The sequence below is a fragment of the Muntiacus reevesi genome, chromosome 2, assembly GCF_963930625.1.
Source record: "Muntiacus reevesi chromosome 2, mMunRee1.1, whole genome shotgun sequence".
Taxonomy (NCBI): Eukaryota; Metazoa; Chordata; class Mammalia; order Artiodactyla; family Cervidae; genus Muntiacus; species Muntiacus reevesi.
Genome location: NC_089250.1, coordinates 132,996,986 through 133,007,714, shown reverse-complemented (window position 1 = coordinate 133,007,714; position 10,729 = coordinate 132,996,986). Strand labels below are relative to the sequence as shown.

Sequence of the window (10,729 nt, the reverse complement as noted above, 5' to 3'; positions counted from 1 at the left end):
CACAGCAGGATTCTCTATGACCCACCTCCCAGAACATTGGAAATAAAAGCAAAAATAAACAAGTGGGAGCTAATGAAACTTAAAAGCTTTTGCACAACAAAGGAAACTATAAGCAAGGTGAAAAGACAGCCTTTAGAATGAGAGAAAATAATAGCAAATGAGGAAACAGACAAGGGATTAATCGCAAAAATATACAAGCAAATCCTGAAGCTCAATTCCAGAAAAATAAATGACCCAATCAAAAAATGGGCCAAAGAACTAAACAGACATTTCTCCAAAGAAGACATACAGATGGCTAACAAACACATGAAAAGATGCTCAACATCACTCATTATTAGAGAAATGCAAATCAAAGCCACAATGAGGTACCATTACATGCCAGTCAGGATGGCTGCTATCCAAAAGTCTACAAGCAATAAATCCTGGAGAGGGTGTGGAGAAAAGGGAACCCTCTTACACTGTTGGTGGGAATGCAAACTAGTACAGCCACTATGGAAAACAGTTTGGAGATTCCTTAAAAAACTGGAAATAGAACTGCCATATGACCCAGCAATCCCACTTCTGGGCATACACACCGAGGAAACCAGATCTGAAAGAGACACGTGCACCCCAATGTTCATCGCAGCACTGTTTATAATAGCCAGGACATGGAAGCAACCTAGATGCCCATCAGCAGACGAATGGATAAGGACGCTGTGGTACATATACACCATGGAATATTACTCAGCCATTAAAAAGAGTTCATTTGAATCAGTTCTAATGAGATGGATGAAACTGGAGTCCATTATACAGAGTGAAGTAAGCCAGAAAAAGACCAATACAGTATACTAACACATATATATGGAATTTTTTTAAATGGTAACGATAACCCCATAGGCAAAACAGAAAAAGAGACACAGATGTACAAAACAGACTTTGGAACTCTGTGGGAGAAGGTGAGGGTGGGATGTTCTGAGAGAATAGCACTGAAACAAGTATGCTATCAAGGGTGAAACAGATCACCAGCCCAGGTTGGATGCATGAGACAAGTGCTCAGGGCTGGTGCACTGGGAAGACCCAGAGGGATGGGATGGAGAGGGAGGTGGGAGGGGGGATGGGGATGGGGAACACATGTAAATCCATGGCTGATTCATGTCAATGTATGGCAAAAACCACTACAATAAAAACAAACAAACAAAAAAGTTCATTAGAAACAACTGGGAAAAAAAAAAGACTACCAAGATATAAACATAGACTTGAGAAATACCACTGAATACTTTTTAAAAAACAATTATTGGCACATAAAACAACTGAAAAAAAAAAGACTACCAATATAAGATATAAACATAGACTTGAGAAATATCACTGAATACTTTTTAAAAAACAATTATTGGCATATAGATGATTTACAATGTTGTGTTAGTTTCAGACATACAGCAAAGTGAATCAGTCACACATATACCTATATCTGCTCTTTTTATTTTAAGATTCTTTTCCCATATAGGGCATTGTGCAGTATTGAGTAGAGTTCCCTGAGTTATACATCTGGTTCTTAGTTATCTATTATATATATAGCAGTGACTGAATATTTGTATACCAAGTAGTTGAACTTTAATCTGTATGAGACTGAGAATTACTAAAAGTCACTTGAGAATGGCAATGACCAATCTAGAAACTTGGTGCAGCACAGAGATTAGGAGCAGAGAGGTCAGTTAGGAAGCTACTATAATAATTAAATTAAGAACTAATGCCTGTTTAAACTTAAGTAATGGGTTAATCTGTCAATGATCATCTTTCAAAATGCTCAATGTTCACAGCTGACAAGAATGCAGTAAAATAGGCAATGTAGAATATTGCTGGTAGAAATGAAATTTGTACTTCTCTGAGATACAATGGAGTGGGATTGGATTTAAGAGACAGAGGAGAAGAGGTAAAAAATACCAGAAGACTAATAGATATCAAGGATGAGAAAAGAGAATAGATATGTTGAAGATGACTATGAGGTTTCAAGTCTGATTATGCAAGGTGACCAGACTATTAACAGAAATGAGGTAACAAGAGGAGATGACAGGAGAGAAGAATGTACTCAACAGATCATGAGGACCTGCATTGATTCCTCAAGATACTGCTTAACCTAGGAAAAATTCACTTGAATTTAGTGTCTATATTTATATATGTAAAGTGATGCAAGAATGATTCAATATCTGCAAGTCAATCAATGTGATACACCACAATAATAAAAAGGATAAAAATCACATGATCAGAAAAAGCAGTTGACAAAATTCAATATCCATTCATGATTAAAAAAAACCAACAAACTCTCATCAAATTGTATAGAGGGAACATATCTCAGCATAGTAAAGGCCATATATGATACAATCACAGCTAATATCACCTCAATGCTGAAAAGCTGGAAGCATTTCCTCTAAAACTGGGAACAAGACAAGGATGCCCACTTGTACCACTTCTAAATAAATGGTACTAGAAGTTCTAGTCATGGCAATCAGATAGCAAAAAGAAATTAAAGCTATTCAAATTTAAGGAAGGGAAGGGCAAAAACGGGGCTTCCCCAGTGACTCAGCAGTAAAGAATCCGCCTGCAATGCAAGAAATTCAGGAGATGCAGGTTCGATCCCTAGGGGAGGAAGTTCCCCTGGACTAGGAAATGGTAACCCAGTATTCTCGCCTGGAAAATTCCATGGACAGAGAATCCTGGCAGGTTACAGTCCATGGGGTCACAAAGAGACACAACTTAGTGACTAAACGACAAAAACAACAAGGGCAAAAATGACACTACTTGCAGATGACATAATACTCTACATAGAGAACCCTAAAGTCTCCAACCAAAAGCTACTAGAACTAAAAACTGAATTCAGTAAGGTTGCAGGATACAAGATTAATATACAGAAATCTGTTAGTTTACTATACACTAATAATGAAATACCAGAAAGAGAAAGCAAGCAAACAATCTATTTAAACCTGTGTTAATAAAATACTTAGAAATAAACTTAATCAAGGAGGTTAAAACTATACTTTGAAAACTATAAAACATGGATAAAGGAAATTTGTAGATGATACAAAGAAATGGAAAGATATTCTGTGGTCATAAATTGGACAAATTAATATTGTTAAAATAACCGTACTATCCAAAGCAATCTATAGATTTAATGAAATCTCTATCATAATAACCAGGACATTTTTCACTAACTAGAATAATCAGAAAATTTATACAGAAGTGCAAAAGACCCTGAATTGCCAAAGCAATCTTAAGAAAATAGAACAAAGCTAGAGGTATCACCTTCTCAGATTTCAGACTATATGAAAAAAGTCTTGAAATCAAAATACTGATATTGTCACAAAAACAGACACATAGATCAATGGAACAGAATAGAGAGCCAGGAAATAAATTCACACACTTAAGGTCAATAAATCCATAACAAAGATGTAAGACTATACAGTGGAAAAAATATAGTCTCAGTGCTGGGAAAACTGGAAAGCTACATGTAAAGAAATGAGATTAGAACATTTCCTCACACCTTATACAAGAATAAACTCAAAATGATATAAAGATATAAATGTAAGACCTAAAACCATAAAACTCATAGACGAGAATACAGGCAGACCGCTCTTTGATATAAAAGTAAGCAATATTTTTTTTGGACTTTCTCATAAGGCAAATGAAACACATGCAAAAATAAACCATGAAACTAAATTGAACTTAAAAGTTTTTACACAGCAAATGACATGATTATTAAAATTAAAAGACAATGTATTGAATGGGACAAAATATTTGCAAATGATATGACCAATAAGGGGTTACTATCCAAAGTATAGTTCGATTATCCTTTATTAGATATTATATCTTTATCTTTTATTAGATATATGTAATTTTGATCTATCACCAACTTGAAGCCTGGTAATTTCTCCCTCGTGTGTACATACAGTAAAACTTCTAATTTTTAATGTTTTCATTATAATTGACTATCATTGCCAATTTTCTTATAACAAGTTTCTCTAGTGTCCAAGTAATAATTTATCTGCAATTCAGGGTAATTGAAATGGTTCAGTCTTATCCTTGCGTATTACTGTTTCCTTGAGAATTTCCAGGACAACGTTAGAAAGCAAACAAACAAAAACCTAGTGGTAAGGGCGTGAATCCTTGTCTTGCTCATCCACAAATCCCTTACAGCAACTGGATTGTTTGGTCATAAAATTTAATATCTACTGAAGAGAAGACTGACCTAAAATTCTCTGGTGAACCATATATCTTTAACTGTCGATAATCTGGAATATAGAATTTTCTGGCCCCCTTTTACAGGTGGAGAAATTGAGGTTCAAAAAGTTCATCATTTACACAAAGCCCGAGGGTTAGTTAAGCAAAATCTCTCCCAAATTCTTTTTCTGTTATGTGAATAGCGACTATTAAGGTGCTTGAGGAAAGCTGGCTCTGGCATCACTGCTGTGTTCCTTTCAGATTTAAGATTATCAAGAAGCCAAGGTTCCAACAAAGCAGTTACCCTAGTAGTTAACCTTGGGCTGGGTCTCCGCAGTAGTCAACACCAGCCCTGTGGCGAGGCGGGGTCTCACGCTCTAACCTATATGATTTACAGGTTTGGGGGGCGAGAGGCAGGTTAGAAATCACAGCTTATCATCGGATGGAGGCAGACGATCCTTGAAGACCGCTCCTGGCTCTCAAACCAAGAGGAAGGCCAAGATTTGCTGGTCTTCAGGGCTGAGCATTCTCTCAGCCGAGCCGCCTCCTCTCCGCCCCCTGCAGGCCGACCAGGGAACTGCTCAGGGGCCGAGGAGGGCCGGGAGCGCGGAGCCGACAATCTGGCCGCTGGGCTGTGGCGGCGGCTCCACCGACTGCAGGCCGGCCACCGGGGCGCGGAGACCGCGGGCCATGGCGCGGGTGCTGATCGTGGGCGCCGGGCTGACGGGAAGCTTGTGCGCGGCGCTGCTGAGGAGAGAGGCGTCCAGTCCTCTGCGCCTCACTGTGTGGGACAAGGCCGGGGACTCAGGTGGGTCGTTTCCGGACGGAAGCCAGGGAAAGGAAGACCGGCGGGCACGCTGGCTTCTAAGGTGGTGCGGGCCTTCTCCGAGTAAGGCTCGGGGAACACCCAGCAGGTCGGCGGGCGCCTGATCACGTGATCAGAGACTTCCGGCGCCCGGGATGGCCGAAGAGTGGGCGCGAGTTGGGGCGGCGACCCAGGCCGGGCGGTGGGGCGCGTGGGGGCAGGGCGGGGTCCCGGAGCACTTCCCTGGGAGGCCTGAGCGCCTGGGAGACATCCGGACTGGAGTTTGCAAAGCTTGGGCCTGCCGCTGTCGCCAAGAAGTGAATTTTTTTTTCCCTTGGCTTCTCTGTACCCTGGCAGCTTTCTTTAGATTATGAGAATCCTCCAGTGCCCATTGACCACTACTTTCCGAAGATCTGTGTACTTGAGAGAATCCTGTCACTCTCCTGAAACCTGACAACAAGAGGGAAAACATTCGCTGATTCATTCATTCTGACATTTCATTCATTTTTTTTGTTTTCTTTGGTCTGTTCATTCATTCCCTTTATTCAGAGCCGTACGTAGATGCAGCAGGCACAGTGCTGAAGGCTGCTGTATTCTTCATGTGTTCTTTTTAAAAAATATCTCACACTCTCTGACTGAATTGTCTCTGCTGATTACTTCCTAACAGTGTTAGATGACAAAACCTTCAATTTAAAAAACAATTTTTTTAGATCTCTGGAATCTGGAGAAAACAAAATTTTAAAATGTATTAATTATTATGAAATCTAAAAGTAAAAAATTAAAAATGTGTTTTCTGAAACAGTTCTAAGTTATGCATTTTGGTGTAACCTGGGGTGATCAGTGTTAATTGTGAAATATTCATTCTAATATATTAAGATATTTTCCTGGGGACTAATTCAAGGAGGAAGAATGACTACAGCCAGCAGTCCTCATAATCCACAGAGCACAGTGGACTTGGGTGCCCAGTATATCACCTGCACTCCTCATTATGCCAAAATACACCAAAGGTGAGTTAGTTGAAAGGAGTGGAATCAGTCTTCCTGGTTGAGGATGATAAAAGATACAAATCATCCATTTTTAACAGAGTTAAGCTTTGAGTCTTGTAATACAGTGAAATTATATCATCATCATTGATCATAGTATTAATAGCAATAAAGATTTACATAAGTAAAGTGGGAAAACTGTAGTATATGCCTCTCCAGTTGTTGTGAAGATCAGGCGAGATGTTATATGGAACATGATAAGAGCTCAATAAATAGGAGTTAACTATGTTGGTGTTAAGAAAGAGGACAGATAACTGTGATGGAAGTCAAATCTTAACTAGATTTAAAATCGTTGTAATGAATACCTTTTTGTTTATTTTCAGACTTTAATTTTGAAATATATGAGAAAGTAGACCTTTGACTACGATCAGCAAAAGACTATGGATTCTCAAAATGTTTCCGTTCTTCACCAAAATTATGTCTTATTAACACAAAACATATGTTGAGTTGTTTATAAGAAGATTTCTAGTTTTTATTTAGGATTATAATCTCAAAGAAGTCTTTGAAGAGAATTTATAGTTTAGAGCTAAGTATAGCATATAGTTATGTTATACATTTTGATTTGTTTCAGTTTTTATGATGAATTGTTAGCTGGTGGCATTTTGAAGCCTCTGACCTCTCCTATTGATGGAATGGTGATAAAAGAAGGAGACTGTAACTTTGTAGCACCTCATGGAGTTTCTTCAATTGTTAACCATTACTTGAAACAATCAGGTGAGAATAAAATTTTCTCTTGCCTTCTTTTAAAGTAAGCATTTTAAACTAAAAGTTATACACATAATTAAATATTAATACTGTAAGGAAAGTTATAAAATAGATGTTCTCCTATGCACCACTCAATAGCTAGTTTTCTTCCCCTAAAGTAATCAGTTTCCTATATATGCTTCCAGAAAAATGTTTCTGCATCTATCTCTTGCTCTATGTGACTGTCTCTATTTCCCTATTTATAGACATTTGTATATATTCTTTTTTAAAACATAGATGAGATTATTTTATATAAGCCATTCTATGCTTTATTTCATCTATGTTTATAATAAACCAATCTCTCTGTCTCTCTTATCTATGTCTATGTCTATCCTATTGATACTATCTCTCTGGAGAACCCTGACTAATACATAATCATTGATTGAATCGTATCTTTGGTCTATTTTCATATCAGCAAACTCAGTGTTCTTCATTCTTTTCAATGCCTGTTAAATATTACATGGTATATGAATATCATTATTTATTTAACTGTTAACTTTCTGTTAAGTATGTAGATTGTTTGGGGAGTTAGGGATTGTTTTGTTTTATGCTAGTACCAATATTGCTGCAATTTCTAACTCTGACATAACTTTTGCAAGTATATCAGTAGGATCAGTTCCTAACAGTATAGATGGTGTGTCAATGGTTTGTGAATTTTTTATTTAACTAAGTTGTGCCATCTATTCCTCTTAAGGAATATGTCATCAATAGTAAATGAGAACATGTCTTTCTGTACATCTTGATATTATGGAAAATAAAATTTTTTGCCCATATGATGGGTTGAAATGATATTTCCTTGTGGTCTGATTTGCATTTACTGTGTTATGAATGAGTTTATGCACCTTTGTTTTGCTAACCAAGTCTGTGCATTTTTTTCTGTGAATGTCTTATAACCTTTACCCAGTTTCTATGAGGATTTTCATTTGTTTTTATGTATATGATGAGTGTTTTAAAATGGACATTTTTTTAAAGGATGACAAATAATCCTGGACGATTAATGATTTATCCTTTAAAACAGAAATAGACTTATTGAAAAATCATAATTAAATGCCCAATTGAAGATCATTGAGGAAAAGTATAAGTTGAGACTTTGTTTTATAAGCTATTTCTAGAATAATTACTGTTTTGGACTACATCAAATATTACTTGGGCTTCCCTGGTGGCTCAGATGGTAAAGAATCTGCCTGCAATGCAGGAGACCTGGGTTCGATCCCTGGGTTGGGAAAATGGAGAAGGGAATGGCTCCCCACTCTGGTATTCTTGCCTGGAGAATTCTGAGGACAGAGGAGCCTGGCAGACTACAGTCCATGGGCTCTCAAAGAGTCTGACACGACTGAGTGACTAAGCATAGCACAGTTCAAATATTACTTATTGCGAAGCCTGAGAATCCCGATACTGGGCATGAGAGAAGACAGTTAGACTGAATATACAACATGAGGACACAGTAAATACCATTCCAGGCAAAGCCATTTCTTCATCTAGGATTCAGAATATTATGGTGTAGTCATCAGAATTTTCCAGAAAAAAAACCAGAACTGAAAGGATATATTTATATAGATAGGTAAATTTATTGTACAGAATTAGCTTATGTGATTTTGGAGGCTGGCAGATCTGAAGATCTGCCGGGCGAATTGACAAGCTAGAGATCCAGGAGAGCTGGTGGTTTAGTTTCAGTCCAAAAGCCGGAGACCCTGGAGAGCTGAAGGTGCAGTTTCAGTTTCGGTGGCTGGTGAGCTCAACACCCAAGAAGAGCAGATGTTTCAGTTCAAGTCTGAAGGTAGGAGAATGAAACAGTGTCCCAGTTCAAAGGCTATCAGACAGGAAGACTTTTTTACTGGTGGGAGGCTCAGCCTTTCTGTTTTATTCAGGCCTGTGACTGATTGGATGATACCCACCTACATTAGGGAGGGCAACCTGCTTTATTCAGTCTACCAATTTAAATATTACTATCTTCCAAAACACCCTCACAGACATACCCAGAATAGTGTTTGTCAAATATATGAGAACCTCATGACTCAGTCAAGTTGACACGTAAAACTAACCGTCACAGATGGTGACACTATTTGTATATTTTGTAGAATGTCATCAACTTCATATATTGCCACCATATAACTTTAAAAAAAAAAACTCATTTCCGTCATGACTTTTACTTAACCCAAATTAGATGTACATACTTATTAGAATCTCCAAGTACTTACTAATCATATTATATATCTAGCCATCCATATATGCATATACCTATTCATTCAGTAAACATTTGCTGAGTGCTTAGACACTAGTGATACAAGAACCAAAGTTCCTGCCATCATATAGCTAAGGGACAGTCCTTGAATACACCGCACCTACATCCTTTTTGTGTTAGGTGTTTGGGGTAATATATGATTTTTGGTTTTCTTTTTCCAATTTTGCTTTGGAAACTCTTGGGAGAAGAGGTCATATTTATTTGTAGCTCACATAGAATCTAATGGTACCTGGTACATAGTAGGTAGGTATAAGTGAGTTAGATTTCTTATACATATATATACACACATATATATGTGTGTGTGTGTGTGTGTGTGTGTGTGTGTGTGTGTGTGTGTGTGTGTGTGTGTGTGTATGTGTGTGTGCTTAATCACTTCGGTTATGTCTGACTCTTTGCAACCCTATGGACTGTAGCCCACCAGGTTCCTCTCCATGCCAAGAATACTGGAGTGGATTGCCACGCCCTTCTCCAGGGGACCTTCCCGACCCAGGTATTGAACCCCATGTCTTTTATGTCTCTTGTATTGGCAGGTGAGTTCTTTCCCAATAGTGCCACCTGGGAAACCCTATATATAAAAATACATATATTTATTCATTGTAGTTTAACCAATTCTTCTCAATTCTTTATACTTTGAATTTGTACAGTCTCTTGACAGCATGAGTATTTTAGATTTTCTTATCACTCTGTGAAATATTTAAGTAACTTTAAAAAAAGAATTACATGCTAATAGTTGAAAATCTGGAAAATAACAGAAAATTAGCAGGGGAAAGTGTCACAATAATATGTAAGTCAGTTGTAAGTTCATTCTGTGACATACTTTCTGCTTTTTTAAAAAATAATTTTTATATATTTGAGTTCAAGGCCTACATAATTTGAGTGTATATAAACTTTTTCTTAGTTTACTTTAATATTATCTTTGTAATGTTTCAAGAGGTCTTTCCACCCTCTACCCAGATCTATTATTAGAGGTTTTATAAACCATCTATACCATTCAAAATTTTATAATTATATTCCTTCGAAAAAGTGTTAGTCACTCAGTTGGGTCCCCATGGACTATAGCCCGACAGGCTCTTTTGTCTGTGGAATTCTCCAGGCAAGAATACTGAAGTGGGTAGCCATTCCCTTCTCCAGGGGATCTTCCCAACCTAGGAATTGAACCTGGGTCTCCTGCATTGCACACGGTTTCTTTACTGCCTGAGCCACCAGAGAAGCCCCTGTGTCCCTTTAAACATTCTTTAAACTTCTTTAAATCTTTCTGCCTATAAATGGATCCTATCCTATTTTAGTATTTCCCCAATGAAAGTTGAGAGAGTCCCTGGAGTCAGAATGACCTGGATTCAAATTTACATTCTACCACCCTTTCCTAGCTGTGTAATATTAGGAAAGTGTTAAAATCTGTACTTAAGTTCTTTCATTGGAAACATGAGAGCAGTAACAATACCTCCTACAAAGTTTTGTGAAGAATAAAGGATATAATCTACCCATTGCCAATTCAAGCAAATAATAGGCCATATACTTAGAAATCTCTTGATAAATGTTAGCTTAAAAAATAATCTTAAATGAAGCTGATCTTTACATGTGCTCAGTGTATAACAACCCAAACTGCCAGGTCATTCCAAATTTACTTTACATTTGGGAATCAGTTGAGTTCACATCCCTACAATCTTATGATACAACCAGTTTTATTTAGTTTGCAACCAGACT

General features: G+C 37.6%; 1 protein-coding gene across 3 annotated transcripts in view; it reads left to right on the top strand.

The window, feature by feature from the left end:
* The first annotated feature begins 3,018 nt into the window (after positions 1 to 3,018).
* The window catches only part of RNLS (renalase, FAD dependent amine oxidase), a 273,228-nt gene continuing 265,517 nt past the window's right edge, over positions 3,019 to 10,729 (top strand). Inside the window, exons 1-3 of one of the 3 annotated variants that reach the window (XR_010661543.1) lie at positions 3,019 to 4,999; positions 5,898 to 6,003; positions 6,611 to 6,753. Coding sequence is in view for 2 of the 3 variants with exons in the window: in XM_065922853.1 (XP_065778925.1) it covers positions 4,882 to 4,999; positions 5,898 to 6,003; positions 6,611 to 6,753 (367 nt within the window). In the remaining variant the exon portion in view is untranslated. Of the gene's footprint in view, positions 5,000 to 5,872; positions 6,004 to 6,610; positions 6,754 to 10,729 lie in introns of all 3 variants that reach the window. The other 2 variants (XM_065922853.1, XM_065922854.1) reach the window with 2 other exon arrangements.